This window comes from Megascapheus bottae, chromosome 31 (genome assembly GCF_031878675.1).
Source record: "Megascapheus bottae isolate mThoBot1 chromosome 31, mThoBot2.hap1, whole genome shotgun sequence".
Classification (NCBI taxonomy): Eukaryota; Metazoa; Chordata; class Mammalia; order Rodentia; family Geomyidae; genus Megascapheus; species Megascapheus bottae.
Genome location: NC_143539.1, coordinates 7331919 through 7347215, shown reverse-complemented (window position 1 = coordinate 7347215; position 15297 = coordinate 7331919). Strand labels below are relative to the sequence as shown.

At 50.3% G+C, this 15297-nt stretch overlaps 1 protein-coding gene across 2 annotated transcripts in view; it reads left to right on the top strand.

The window, feature by feature from the left end:
• Ryr1 (ryanodine receptor 1) overlaps positions 1-15267 on the top strand; it is a 103444-nt gene extending 88177 nt beyond the window's left edge. For both annotated transcript variants that reach the window (XM_090322103.1, XM_090322104.1), the window contains 16 exons: positions 334-1143; positions 2409-2470; positions 3467-3623; positions 6201-6287; positions 7266-7517; positions 8645-8775; positions 9351-9393; positions 10746-10876; positions 10976-11036; positions 11662-11808; positions 11933-12067; positions 13078-13234; positions 14258-14322; positions 14413-14513; positions 14828-14879; positions 15040-15267. In XM_090322103.1, the coding sequence (XP_090178229.1) occupies positions 334-1143; positions 2409-2470; positions 3467-3623; positions 6201-6287; positions 7266-7517; positions 8645-8775; positions 9351-9393; positions 10746-10876; positions 10976-11036; positions 11662-11808; positions 11933-12067; positions 13078-13234; positions 14258-14322; positions 14413-14513; positions 14828-14879; positions 15040-15135 (2487 nt within the window). In that variant the 3' untranslated portion in view covers positions 15136-15267. The remainder of the gene's footprint in view (positions 1-333; positions 1144-2408; positions 2471-3466; positions 3624-6200; positions 6288-7265; positions 7518-8644; positions 8776-9350; positions 9394-10745; positions 10877-10975; positions 11037-11661; positions 11809-11932; positions 12068-13077; positions 13235-14257; positions 14323-14412; positions 14514-14827; positions 14880-15039) is intronic.
• The last annotated feature ends 30 nt before the right edge of the window (positions 15268-15297 follow it).

Below are 15297 nucleotides of genomic sequence, written 5' to 3'. Positions count from 1 at the left end.
GACTTATCTCCAATGAACCACCAGAAAAACCAGAAGTGGCATTGTGGCCCAAAGTGGTAGAGTGTTAGCCTTGAGCTGAGCATTCAGCTCAGGGACAGTGCCCCAGGCCCAGGGTTCAAGCCCTGCCACCGACAAAAGGAAAAAGAAGGAAAAAAAAAAAAAGTCTCACCAACTTTTCTGCCCGGCCTGGCTTTGAACCCCAGTCCTGGGATCTCAACCTCCAGAGTAGCTAGGATGGCAGATGCGAGCCAGGGGAGCTGGGCGCTTGGGCCTTGCGTCTCTGTGGCCGCAGCCCCCACGGATGGCATTGTCTGCGCTCTGCATGCGCCGCAGGTGAAGGAGTCCAAGCGCCAGTTCATCTTCGACGTGGTGAACGAGGGCGGCGAGTCTGAGAAGATGGAACTGTTCGTGAGCTTCTGCGAGGACACCATCTTCGAGATGCAGATCGCTGCGCAGATCTCCGAGCCAGAGGGCGAACCAGAGGAGACGGAGGACGAGGGGGCCTTGGAGGCGGGCCCGGAGGGCCCGGAGGAGGGATCGGCGGGTCCCGAGGGCACCACGGGGGGCGCAGTGGCAGCCGGGGTCACTGCCCGGCTGGCAGCTGCCACGGGCCGGGCCCTGCGGGGGCTCAGTTACCGCAGCCTGCGGCGGCGGGTGCGGAGGCTGCGGCGGCTGACGGCGCGGGAGGCGGCCACGGCCTTGGCGGCTCTGCTCTGGGCGGTGGTGGCCCGCTCGGGATCCGCGGGCGCTGGGGCAGCGGCGGGCGCACTGCGTCTGCTCTGGGGCTCCCTCTTTGGCGGCGGCCTGGTAGACAGTGCCAAGAAAGTGACCGTCACTGAGCTACTGGCGGGCATGCCTGACCCCACTGGCGACGAGGTGCACGGCCAGCAGCCCACCGGGCCAGGAGGTGATGCCGATGGCGAAGGCCCTGGCGAGGGCGAGGGCGACACTCCAGAGGGTGCAGGTGAAGAAGAGGCCGCCTCGGACGAGGCCCGACAGGGCGGTGCAGATGGGACCGTGGCTGTGGCTGATGGGAGTCCTTTCCGGCCTGAAGGGGCTGGTGGTCTTGGAGACATGGGTGACACAACTCCAGTAGAGCCACCCACGCCAGAAGGTTCCCCAATCCTCAAGAGGAAGCTGGGGGTGAGCTGGAGCTCATAGGAGCATCTGGATGCTGAGTGATGGGGTGGGAGGAAGAGACCATGGGTGGGTGGAGATAAGCTGGTGGAAGATGGAAACCCTTAGGTAAAGAGACCTAGAGAGGGGGTCCCAGCATGAAGGAGAAAGACATCTGCAGCAAAGTGCAGCCAGGGTCCCAGAAACAAGTCACAGGGAAATTGGAACCAAGTTTTAGAAGATCCAAGAAGACAAGGGTCAGGGACCCTAGGAAAGAAATATATGGACCCTCACAGATAGATGGTTTGTAAAAAAAAAATTAGCCCATTCAATAAATATGGCTCCATTTGGTGCCAATGGTTCACACCTATAATCTTAGCTTCTCAGGAGGCTGAGACCTGAGGAGCATGGTTCCAAGCCAGCTCAGACAGAAAAGTCCAGGTGAGACTCTTACCTCCAGTTAACCACGCCAAACCAGAACTGGCATTGTGGCTCAAGTGGTAGAGCACTAGCCTTGAGCACAGAGGTTCAGCTCTGAGTTCAGGCTCCACCACCACCACTACCTCCAAACCAAAGAAAGACCTCCAAAGCATCCTTAGGGCCAGAAGCTGTAACTACCATATTGGTCTGTGGTTGTCAAAGAGGTGAGATGCCGTGGCAGACAGAGGCTGTCCATGAAGTCAGCCTGACCCTGCACAGTTTCCCTCCTGTAGAGTGAAAATGAAAACTCCTAGCTGGACTTCAGGAGTCATACCTGTCATCCTAGCTATACTCAGGAGACTGAGATCTAAGAATCACAGTTTGAAGCCAGCCTGGGCAGGAAAGTCCATGAGACAGTTCTCTCCAATTAACCAACGAAACTCTGGAAATGTAGTTCTAGTCTTGAGTGAAAAAGATCAGGGACAGTTACCAAGGTCTTAAGTTCAAACCCCAGTGTTGGCACAAAAATAACAGAATGGGCCGGGAGTTTGGCCTAGTGGTAGAGTGCTTGCCTAGCATGCACAAAGACCCGGGTTCGATTCCTTGGTACCACATACATAGAAAAACGCCAGAAGGGGGGCTGAGGCTCAAGTGGTAGAGCTCTAGCCTTGAGAAAGTCCAAGGACAGTGCTCAAGCCCTGAGCTCAAGCCCAGGACTGGAAAAAAATAAAAGAAAAAGAAAAATAACAGAATGAAGGAGAAAATCCCTCCTTGTTAGGGGGAGAATGGGGGATGAGTTGATGGGACAGAGGCCCAGTGTAGGATTAGTCAGGACAGCACTGAGAAGGTTCAGACCTGTGTCCTGTCTTCAGGTGGATGGAGAAGTGGAAGAAGAACAGCCTCCAGAGCCAGAGCCTGAACCAGAGAAAGCTGAGTAAGTGTCTCAGGGAAGAAGGGGAGACCTGAGGCCCTGTCACCGTCTCCCTCCTACACTGGGCGCTTCCTGGGGTCAAGCCACTAAGCTATTTTGGTCACCCTAGATCCCAGACCAGGGACACAGAGGAACGATTCCATGCAAAGGAACTGATAAATAAATGCTGTTCTCTTTAATGCCAAGCTCTTCCCACTTCCAGAAACACTTTTCCCCCAAGCATCCTGAGTCTTCTAGTTCTTTCTACTCAGGCTTGAGTGTCTCCTCCAGGATACCATTTATTTATTTGTCTGTTTGTTCATTGGCAATGCTGGAGTTTGAACTTGCTAAGCCAGAAATTCTGCTGCTTAAGCCAGGCCCCCCAGTCCTTTAACTTTTAGTTTGTTTTGCAAATAGGTTCTTGTGCTTTGCTCAGACCAACCTTGGACCCTGATCCTCCCATCTCTTCTTTTTGCTTTGCTTTTCTTTTTTCTTTTTTAGTCAGACATGGTTTAAACTTGGATCCTGGGTTCTATCCCTGAGCTCTTATGCTCAGGGTTAATGCTCAGCTATCTTGAGCCACAGTGCCATTTACAGTTTTCTGGTGGTTAATTGGAGATGAGAGTTTCAGACTTTCCTGTCTGGATTGGCTTTGAACTGAGAGCCTCAGATCTTAGTAGCTAGGATGACATTCATGAGGCGCCAGTATCTGGCTCCTATCTCCATTTTCTGAGTAGAGCTCATAGGCATTCACCACTAGACCTGTCCATGTCTGTTTTGCTACATGGCGCCCTCCTAGGTTGACCAGATATCTCGCTTAGGTCCTTGCCTTCTTCATCATTGTTAGCACTGCTCCCCCTCGGTTGTCCCATGAAGGCAGAGCCAAAGGATGTCTCATTGCTGAGTGTCCCCAGCATCTCTAGATCTGGGCTAGGCCACAGGTAGGGCCCTTGCTGAATGACTTTAAACAAATGAATTGCCCAGGTACTTCATGACCTCTTCCTGTACCCTACCCTACAGTACTGAGAACGGAGAGAAGGAAGAAGTCCAAGAGCCTCCATCAGAGGAGCCCCCCAAGAAGACAGCACCCCCTCCACCCCCTCCAAAGAAGGAAGAAGCTGGAGGTGCAGGCTCGGAATTCTGGGGGGAGCTGGAAGTTCAGAGGGTGAAGTTCTTGGTGAGGCTCCCTAAAGACTCACTGAAACCTCTTCTCCCAGAGAAACCGTGTTGTGCCCACCTGTCCTCCTCACACTGGTCTTGAACTCACCTATGACATACTCATGTCTGAGAGAAAGCCAGACTGGCAAAGGGAGCAGAGCTGTCTTCAGACAGGGGCCAAGACTTGAGCCCAACAGGGTATTTTTTTCAAGTGACTCTCACTTGACACCCCCGGTCCCTATTCCTACTTCTACATTTTTGCTCCTCCAGCCCCACCTGCTTAGGCCCAATGCAGCCAGCCAAGGCTCTAACTTCGCCTTTCCCCATGTGTGTTCTGTTGCTTGGCCTTCTACATCTGGACTAAGACATGACCTCAGCTCTTCCAGGGGTCTGAGCACTCAGGGATTCCTATAGAAGACCCCATCTTCTCATCCATCCTGGGAGAAGGCAGAATGTCCAAGACATGGAGTTTAGTCTTCCCTCTCACCTAGCCCGCCATGGGAGATGAGAGAAACACAAATTAAACAGAAGGCCATATCATGAGTTTGTGGGAAGAAAGAGAGAAGCAGGGAAAAGTGGAGAGAAAAAGAAGAGATGGAGCCAGGCTCTGGTGGCTCACACCTTTAATCCAAGTTACTCAGGAGGCTGAGATCTGATAATCATGGCTAGAAGCTGGCCTGTGTAGAAAAGTCTGTGAGACTCTTATCTTCAGTTAACTGCCAAAAGCTGGAAGTGGAGGTGTAACTCAAGTGATTGAGTGCTAGCCTTGAGCATAAAAACTAAGAGACAGCGTCTAGGCCAAGAATTTAAGTCCTAGTCCCTGTATCAAAACAAAAACAGGGAGCTTGGAGACTGGTTTAGTGGTAGAGTGCTTGTCTAACATGCACGAAGACCCAGATTCAATTCCTTGGTATCCCATACATAGAAAAAAAAAAAGCCCGAAGTGGTACTGTGGCTCAAGTGGTAGAGTATTAGCCTTGAGGAAAGCCCAAGGACTCAGGCCCTGAGTTCAATCCCCAGGACTAGCAAAAAAACAAAACAAAACAAAACAATGGGAAACCACCTAGAAGCCAGCATAGAATGGTTGGGGTGTAGACGCAGGAGCAAGACTACTGATTCTCAGGTATGGGTCTGGAGATGTAGCTCAGAGAGGTTGCCTAGCATATGCAGGGCCTTGGGTTCCATTCCTCATATAGACTATCATCATCATCAGCTCAGGTCTGCAATTATGTGTTGTTGAACCAAACATGATCTCCCTGAGCCTCTTTTCTTTATTCTTTCCTTTTTTTTGGTCATGGGTCTTGAACTCAGGGTTGGGCATTGTCCCTGAACTCTTTTACTTAAGGCTAGCTCTACCACTTTGAGTCACAGCACCGTTTCCAGTTTTCTGGTGGTTAATTGGAGATAAGAGTTACACGCTAGGTGCCAGTGGCTCACGCCTATAATTCTAGCTACTCAGGAGGCTGAGATCTGAGGATCACAGTTCAAGGCCAGCCTGGAAACGAAAGCCCAAGAGATTCTTATCTCCAGTTAACCACCAGAAAACTGGAAGTGGCGGTGTGCCTCAAGTGGTAGAGCGCTAGCCTTGAGCTGAAAAGCTCAGGGACAACACCCAAGCCCAGAGTTCAAGCCCCACCACTAGTGAGCAAAAAGAAATAGGAAAAAGAAAGAAAGAGTCTCACAGACTTTCCTATCTGGGATGACTTAGAACAATGATCCTCAGATCTCAGCCTCCTGAGATCTAGCCTCAGCTAGGATTACGGGCTTTAGCCACTGGTACCTGAATTCAAGCTTGCTTGCTTGCTTTCTCTCTCTCTCTCTTTCTTTCTCTCTCTCTTTCTCTCTTTCTTTCTTTCTTTCTTTCTTTCTTTCTTTCTTTCTTTCTTTCTTTCTTTCTTTCTTTCTTTCTGTCCTGGGGCTTGAACTTGAGGCCTGGGCACTGTCCTTGAACTTCTTTTGCTCTAGGCTAGCACTCTACCACTTGAGCCACAGCACCACTTCTGACCTTTTCTGTTTATGTGGTACTTAGGAATGGAACCCAGGGTTTTCACGTATGCTAGGCAAGCACTCTACTACTAAGTCACATTCCCAGACCCAGTCTTTTCTTTTTCTTTTTGGTTCTGATCCTAAGGCTCGTGCTGTACCACTAGCCATAGCTAATAGAACCACAACTCCACTTCCAACTTTTTTGGTGGTTCTCTGGAGATAAGAGTCTCATGGACTTCCCTGCCTGAGCTGACTCCATGATTCTCAGATCTCAGCCTCCTGAGTAGCTAGGATTATAGGCATGAGCCTATAATTGGGCCCTGAGTCCATTTTCTTGTCTATAAAATAAGCCTAACAGCAGGTATGGCTGTAGTAAGAATGAAACAGATTGGTGCATATACAGTTCTATACCCAACTCTTGGTATACAATAAGCACTCAATAAGTAGAAGGTAGTGGGGTTGGCTATTGAGGTGGGTAAGTGATGGACTAGAGGGCCAGTGAAGAGATCAGACTGAGTGTGTTTCTCTCTCTCTCTCTCTCTGTTTCTCTTCTCCTTTTTCGCTCACTCTCCCTCTCTCTTCCTCTTCCTCCCCCCCACCTCTCTCACAGAATTACCTCTCCAGGAACTTTTACACACTGCGATTCCTTGCCCTCTTCTTGGCATTTGCCATCAACTTCATCCTGCTGTTTTATAAGGTACTGGTCACGTGGGTCACGTCCTTGTCTAGGCTGTGGGGTGGGGAAGGAAGATCTTCAGCTTTTCACAGGCTCCCAGGCCCCTGCGCTGAATATAAGATACGGGGCCTAGCATCCTTTGGATGGTTCAGGCTGGATACGTGGGGCTTGGGACTGTGTGGGGTCCCTCTGGGACAGATATGTGAGTGCCCATGGGAATCAGAGGAGCAGGAGTTAGAGTTGTTTTATTTGTGGCCCAGGCTGTGCCAGGTACAGGACAACTCACTGAGTTGGCAAAACTCCTTTGCTTTCCTGTTAGTTCAGAAGAGAAATGTAGGGAGGAGGAAGTGAGCAGCTCACAGAACAGAGGGACCCTCAGCTCCTTCCCAGGGGACTAGTTCACAGGACACAGGGGCAGGTAGAGAGAGGTCAGAACCCACCTTCTGGGAGATCAAGTCCTGATTTCACCATGATATCAGGCAAGGCGCATAGTTATTCTTTGACTTAATTTCTTTTCTTTATCTTTTTTCTTTTTTAAAAAAAATTATGCCAGTCCTAAGGCTTGAATTCAAGGCCTGGACACTGTTCCTGAACTTGGCTAGTGCTCTGCCATTTGAGCTTAGAGATAAGAGTCTCCCAGACTTTCCTGCCCAGTCTGAATTTGAACTGTGCTCCTCAGAGCTCAGCCTCTTGAGTACATTAGATTACAAGTGTGATCCACAGGCACAAGGCTGCATTGTAAGTCCTTTTACTCCCCAATTAATCATCCCATATTTCAGTTCTGGACCAATTCCCAGGGCAGAGTCTGATTTGCTATTGTTCTAGGCCCACCCCTCCATTTTGATTGACATTTCAGCTGAGCCTATCTCTGTTAGAAGCCCAGTCTAACTTCAGGAATGGTGACTGCTGAGCATATACCAGTGATTTGGGGGTGGGACGGACAAGGTGCTGGGGACATCGGGGGTCCCTATCCTTGATGGATCTCTGTCGTGATTTTAGGTTTCAGATTCGCCACCGGGAGAAGATGCTATGGAGGGCTCCGCAGCTGGAGAGATGTCGGGAGCAGGGTCTGGCGGTGGCTCTGGCTGGGGCTCGGGGGCTGGTGAGGAGGTGGAAGGTGATGAGGATGAAAACATGGTGTACTATTTCCTGGAAGAAAGCACAGGCTACATGGAACCTGCCCTCCGGTGCTTGAGTCTGTTACACACACTGGTTGCCTTCCTCTGTATCATTGGCTACAATTGCCTTAAGGTGGGCTCTATAACTGGGTCCTAAGGGCAGGGACTGGCAGGAGTGGGGGCGGGGACAAGATGCTGGGGCACTGGGGAAGAGGACCTAGGGTAGAACTTGGGGGATGGGGTGGAATTTGAGCTCTCGCAGTGGTTGAATGCATGGGGGGAGGTTGAGATAAGGATGAGATACTGAGAGAAAAATTGGGGCCGGGGACTAGCAGCTCACACTTAAAATCCAAGCTACTCAGGAAGCTGAGATATGAGGATCGTGATTCAAAGCCAGCATGGGCACAAGAATCCGTGAGACTCTTATCTTTAATAACCACCAGAAAACCAGAGGTGGCTCTAAGGGGTAGAGCACTTGCCTTGAACTTTTTTAAAAGAGCTCAGAGACAGCACCCAGGCCCTGAATTCAAGCCCCATGACTGACAAAAAAATAAGTAAATAAAATAAAATAAAGGAAAGAAAAGAAAATACAAATAGGAGTCTGTAGCGAAGATGGCAGTCAATTAAGTGCAGATGATGGCTTGAGGGAGTCAAAACCAAGACTTCACATCCCTCCCCCTTCCTGTGCTTGGATATCTTTGCTAATTTCTGTGTCATTGGGAATATTCTACATGTTTGTCACTGAGTGTATTAAGGTCTGTGGTGAGTCAGGTGTGGTAGTACATGCCTGTAATCCCAGCACCTGGAAAGCCGATCTCAGGCATAATAAAGATGTTTAATAGGGATATAGATTCCACATCCCATTCACCCCCTCTGCTGGTGCCTCCCCATTTCTCTCTTCCTCTAACCCCCCTTTCTCTCTCACTGTCAGTCATGGAGCTTGAACTCAGGCGTTGGGCCCTGTCCCTGAGGTCTTTTTGCTCAAGGCTAGCACTCTACCACTTAGATTAACAGCACCTCTTCCAGTTTTCTGATGATTAATAGGAGATTAAAGTCTCAGATTTTCCTACCCAGGCTGGCTTTGAACCACAATCCTCATATCTCATCCTCCTCAGTAGCTAAGATTACAGGCATGAGGCACCATTCCCCAGCTCATTGGAAAGCTCCTCTGCCATGGGGAGCCTGTCACACAGGCTCCAGCAGAGTCTCAAGTGGGTGATCTTGAAAGGTGACTGATCCCCTCCCCCTCCCTCAACCTAGGTGCCCTTGGTGATCTTCAAGCGGGAAAAGGAGCTAGCCCGAAAGCTGGAGTTCGATGGCCTTTATATCACAGAACAGCCTGAAGATGATGACGTGAGGGGACAGTGGGACCGCCTAGTGTTGAACACACCGTAGGTGTCTAGTGTCACCTCGGGGTGTGAGGCAGGGCAGCGTGCTCAGCGCTGGGTTTCCTCCCTAGCTCAGTCTCCAAATTGGGGGCCAGGAATCATCATGTTAAACCTTGTCCCCATAGGTGAGTCTCACTCATGGCCCATGAATGAGACTTAAGAATTCATTGAGCTGGGCGTTGGAGGCTGTCACGCCTATCATCCTAGATACTCAGGAGGCTGAGATCTGAGAATCTTAGTTCAAAGCCAGCCTGAGCAGGAAAGTCCATGAGATTCTTATTTCCCCATGAACCACCCAAAAAACTGGAAGTGGAGCTGTGGCTCAAGTGGTAGAGCGTCAGCCTTGAAAAAAAAAGGGGGGGGATAATGCCCAGACCCTGAGTTCAAGCCCCAGGACTGGCACATAAAATAATAATAATAATAATAATAGTAATAATAATAATTCATTAAGAGCCTATGCCAACCTAGGCAGCACAGACCTGTCATATTTCTGTGTGTGCCTGGCAGAGAGCTCTCATCTCCACCAACCATGGTGTTCTCCCTCTCACCCTCTCTCTCTCCTCTCTCTCTCTCGGCAGGTCTTTCCCCAGCAACTACTGGGACAAGTTCGTCAAGAGGAAGGTAAGAGGACATGGTCGAGAGAAGATGGATTTCTACACTGGGTCCCCTGTGCCACTACCTGGCCATCCTGGCATTGCCGAGTATTTGCTCTGTGTGCAACCTTGGACAAAAGGCTTTTCCCATCTGAGGAGCACCTCAGTTTCCCCACGAGTACATAGGGATGATTCTCATATTCCCCCTCCAATGGGGGTGACCTCAGTAAACTCTGCTGCCTGCCATCTAGCAGGGTGAAGACTTGGTATACATAGTAGGGAGTAGGGGAAGGGATAGGGATTTAAACTCAGAGCCTAGAGCTTGCTAGACAGGTGCTCTACCACTTGAGCATGAATCTAGCTACAGAGCAACACCGTTTTAAATTTAGGTAGGGACTGAGCATACCCAGGTTCTAGTACCTCATGCCTGTAATCCTGACTACCCAGGAAGCTGGGAATCGAGGCTCATAGTTCAAAGCCAGCCAGTTACAGGAAAATCCATAAGTCTTTTATCTTCAACCAAATGCCAGAAATGGAGCTGTGACTCAAGTAGTAAGCTGCCAGCCTTGGGGGAAAAAAGCTAGGGATAGTGCTCAAGCCCTGAGTTTAAGTGCCACTGCCTACCTACATACATATACCTCTAAATGCGCAAGGCCCTAGATGTGATCCTCAGCATGCTAAATAAATAACACATAAAAAAATGGGAGCCAAGCATGGCACTGTTTTGTGTGGAGGGCTCAAAAACAGTTCTCCTGGTGCCAGGAGTTTTGCCTAGTGGTAGAGTGCTTGCCTAGCATGCACAAAGACCCAATTTCAATTCCTCAGTACCACATGCATAGAAAAAGCCAGAAGTGGTGCTGTGGCTCAAGTGGTAGAGCTCTAGTCTTGAGAAAGCACAAGGACAGTGCTCAGGCCCTGAGTTCAAACCCCAGGATTGGCAAAAACAACAACAACAAAAAAGCAAAAAACAGTTCTACTGGTTTACAAGGAGGTGCCAAAGTGAATCTGCTAGAAATCTAAAGGGGAGGGAGAAGGAAGCACCCAGTACAAAGACCCTGAGGTAGAATGTACCTGGTCTGCCACAAGAACCATGAGGCTAGTGTGGCTGGGGCAGTATGAGCGAATGGGGGAGCCAAGTTCATAGACGGGAAGAGGTCTTTCTTACCCATCTACCTGAGATATAATACATGTTCCCAGTGGAGCAACTGAGTCAGCTAGACCTTAGCTTCTTTTGGACCTTTCCTTGAGGACCTGTAGAATTCTCTAGTTCCTCCCCCGAAAGAAGTACACTCCCAATTTCTCACAAAAGCCCAGGGTAACCCTGTACTCTCTCCATGGAAGCCAGTCCAGTCTGAGCCTTCCTCACCCTGTTTCCTACAGGTTCTGGATAAACATGGGGACATCTTTGGGCGGGAGCGGATTGCAGAGCTGTTGGGCATGGACCTGGCCTCACTGGAGATCACTGCCCACAGTGGACGCAAGCCTGAGCCTCCCCCGGGGCTGCTCACCTGGTGAACTTGGGTGGCATCAGAGGGGTGGGGCAGGCGGGGGAGGTGGTCAGAGTCTGATGCTCAACCCTGGTCCGTCTGTCCTCTTCGCCCTGCCCACAGGCTCATGTCCATCGATGTCAAATACCAGATCTGGAAGTTTGGAGTCATATTCACAGACAATGTGAGGAGCCCCTGAGGTGGAAGGGACTCAGAGGGCGGGGCCCGTCCCTTCCCCCCCCCCCCCCGCAGTGTTTTTGACCCAAGAATGAATCCGAGCCCCTTCCTTTATACCTTTGATCTTGGGGTACCTTCTCACTCAGATTCTTTGTCCCTAGAATAAACTTTGATACCTCAGAGTACGCTTAGATTTCAGGTCCCCCTCCCCCCCACACTATAGCTTGAACTTAGAATCTGGTGTTTTGCAAGGCACTAGTGCTTTGCAAGGATGTCCTTACACAGCTTGTTGGTTGAGTGTGTGTGTGTGTGTGTGTGTGTGTGTGTGTGTGTACATGATCTCCCTATGTAGCCCAGGCTGGCCCAACAAATGATCCAGTTTCCCATGTAGCTGAGGCTGGCTTTGAACTCCAGGTCCTCCTGACTCCATTTCTCAAGTAACTGGTGTGACAGGTGTACACCCCCCCCCCAGCTCAGCCAGCTTCCTTCCGCAGAGGAAGAGGTTGCTTTCTGCCTCTCCCTAGAGTGCTCCATGGCTTCCGAGTGCTCCCCACACCCACCCCCACCTCAGGTAGCACAAAATGCACAGTGTCCGTTACAGGTCCCCTGACCCCAGCCCCTGTGTATCACAGTCTTTCCTGTACCTCGGCTGGTACATGGTAATGTCTCTCCTGGGCCACTACAACAACTTCTTCTTCGCTGCCCACCTCCTGGACATTGCCATGGGGGTGAAGACGCTGAGAACCATCCTTTCCTCTGTCACTCATAACGGGAAGCAGGTAGGGCCAGAACCTGGCAGGGGATGAGGCTGGAAGCCTGAGCCTGGGTGTTGCATGGACTGGAGGCTGAGTGGAAGGCCTGGTGGGGGAGGAGCTGGGCTGACCCACCCACACCCACCCCCAGCTGGTGATGACCGTGGGCCTCCTGGCTGTGGTAGTCTACCTGTATACTGTGGTGGCCTTCAACTTCTTCCGCAAGTTCTACAACAAGAGTGAGGATGAGGATGAACCTGACATGAAATGTGATGACATGATGACAGTAAGTCCCCCTCCCTCCCCAGCACGTTGCTGCACGTACGTTCACCACAGTACTTTGAGAACGGGAGTTTTAGGCTCTGAGCCAAAACCCCAATTCTTCTGGTCCACATGTCAGGACTGGCTACTCGTTGCTGTGCATCAAATAAAGAGACATGGGGTGGGCTGAGAAAAGAGATTTAGGGGCTGGGAGTTTGGCCTAGTGGTAGGGTGCTTGCTTAGCATGCACAAAGACTAGGTTCGATTCCTCAGTACCACATATGTAGAAAAAGCCAGAAATGGTGCTGTCGCTCAAGTGGTAGAATGCTAGCCTTGAGAAAGCCCAAGGACAGTGCTCAGGCCCTGAGCTCAAGTCTGGGACTGGCAAAAAAGGGAGAGGCGAGGGAGGGGGGGAGATTTAGTTCATGGCTTTGGTGACTATGGGAAGACCATGCTTCAGCTCTCCACCACCCAATCACCCAACACCTTCTAGTTTCAGCTAAAGGACAGAGCCTCTTCCAGGAAGCCTGGCTTGTCACTGAGGCTAGCCCAGATGCCAACAGGCCTACTGATCATACTGTGCTTCCCCCATCTACCCTGCCTCCATCTTGATCCATCATCCTTCCTCTCCCAGTCCCGGCCCATCCCTGGGTTGTCACTGTCTGCTGTCCCATATGGGAACTTAGAACATCAGGACCCAGGGTTGTCTGTTACCACCCTTTTCCCAGCTCTGCTTTGCCTGGGTGCTAGCGGCTTACACCTGAAATCCTAGTTACTCAAGTGGCTGAGGTCTGAGGATCATAGTTCAAAGCCAGCCAGGGCTGGAAAAAATCTATGAGACTCTTGTCTCCAATGAACCAGCAAAAAGCCAGAAGTGGAGCTGTGGTTCAAGTGGTAGAAGCACCAGCCTTGAGTGGAAAAAAAAGCTAAGGGACATTGTCCAGACTCTGAGTGAGTGCAAATGCCAGGACAGGCACAAAAATACATAAATCAATGAAGTTGAACGAGACAGTGAGTCCTATGCCCTCTTTGCAGTGCTATCTATTTCATATGTACGTGGGTGTCCGGGCCGGAGGAGGCATAGGGGACGAGATCGAGGACCCAGCAGGGGACGAGTACGAGCTCTACCGTGTGGTCTTCGACATCACCTTCTTCTTCTTCGTCATCGTCATCCTGCTGGCCATCATCCAGGGTCAGTGCGGGGCTCTGGGCGGGAGTCGGTGCTCAGATACCCAGAGGCAGGCTGGCTCCATGAGAAAGCTCTAGGCCTCTGATTTCTACCCCTGGCTCTGCCTCTCCTCCCCGCTTGGGTACTTAAATGACCATCTTCACATGGGAGTATTCATGGGATCAACCACAAGGTGTCAGAAGGATCAAGATAATTCACACACACACACATATATATATATATATATATATATATATATATATATGTTTTTTTTAAGTGTCTCATAAAAGTACTCCATGGGGGCTGGGAGTTTGGCCTAGTGGAAGAGTGCTTGCCTAGCATGCACGAAGACCTGGGTTCGATTCCTTGGTACCACATACATAGCAAAAGCCCGGAAGTGGTGCTGAGGATCAAGTGGTAGAGCTCTAGCCTTGAGAAAGTCCAAGGACAGTGCTCAGGCCTTGAGCTCAAGCCCAGGACTGGCAAAAAAAAAAAAAAAGTACTCCATGGCAGGACTCACCCCTGGCATTCTGGCTGCTCAGGAGGCTGAGATCTGAGCACCCAAGTTCAAAGCCAGGCCAAGAAAAAAGTCCCTTGAGACTCTTATTTCCAATGAACAACATCAAAAAGCTGAAAGTAAAGCTGTGGCTCAAGTAGTAAAATGTCAGACTTGAGCAAATAAAGCTGAGGGTCAGCACCCAGGCCCTACTGAGTTCAAGCCTCACTACAGACAAAAGTGCTCAAGCAACATCTAGTCTTAATCTGAGAAATCCAGGTGGGGGGAAGGTAAGGTCCTGAGGTAGGACCTCAGATAAGAATCCATGGGCACGGCCGGGAATTGGGCCTAGCATGCATGAAGACCTGGGTTCAATTCCTCAGTACCACATACATAGAAAAAAGCCCGAAGTGGTAGAGCTCTAGCCTTGAGAAAGTCCAAGGACAGTGCTCAGGCCCTGAGCTCAAGCCCAGGACTGGCAAAAAAATAAATAAATAAAAAAGAATCCATGGGGCTGAGTTGGGCATTGATCTTGTGTCCTGTCGCCCCAGGTCTGATTATTGATGCTTTTGGGGAGCTCCGAGACCAACAAGAGCAAGTGAAGGAGGATATGGAGGTGTGTCCTGTTTGGGGCTAACCCAGAGGGATTGTGGGATGTTGAATGAGTCAAATGGGCCTCAATTCTAATGTCTTTCACTACCTACAGACCAAGTGCTTCATCTGTGGCATAGGCAGTGACTACTTTGATACGACACCACATGGGTTCGAGACCCACACGCTAGAGGAACACAACCTGGCCAATTACATGTGAGAGGGGGATGATGCTAGCCAATCAGGAGGGTGGAGCGTAGTCACTGATGTCCAGGGGGCAAGGTAACTGAGGTTTGGTCTGTTGGGGAAGGAGGCATGATGTCCATCTGGGCGGGTCCTCAGCTAGCCAATGGGAAGGTAAGATGTGGGTTTGGGGGTGTGGCTTAATGGTAGAGCTCAAGCCTGAGGCCCTGGGTTCTACGCCAGAATGAAACAATAAATAAATAAGTAAGTAAGTAAGTAAGTAAGTAAGTAAGTAAGGTAGGTAGGTAGGTATGGTTCTGAAATTTCTCCATGGCCCCCTTTTCCAGGTTTTTCCTGATGTATTTGATAAACAAGGATGAGACAGAACACACAGGGCAGGTAAGACCTGTGATTTGTTGTTGTTAAAGGACTAGAGGTCAAGGACAAGGGGAACTTTAGTGTAACCATTCAGCAGGTGGCAGTAGAAAGTTTCTGCCATTATCAACTACTTGAGAGTCCCTTGTCACCAAGGGACTCTTCCCTCCCTCCCTGATCCTAGGAATCCTACGTCTGGAAGATGTACCAAGAAAGATGTTGGGACTTCTTCCCGGCTGGTGACTGTTTCCGCAAGCAGTATGAAGACCAGCTTAGCTGAGATACTTCCCAGCTGCCTCCCCACCCCCACTGCAAGTGCCTTATTCTCTTTGCAAGCCCTCAGCCTCCCAGTCCCTACCACCAGGGAGCTGGGGGGAGAGGTGACCTTGCACTGGGAAATAAAGTCTGTGCTACACCCTTAGTATCATCACTATGAGTCGTT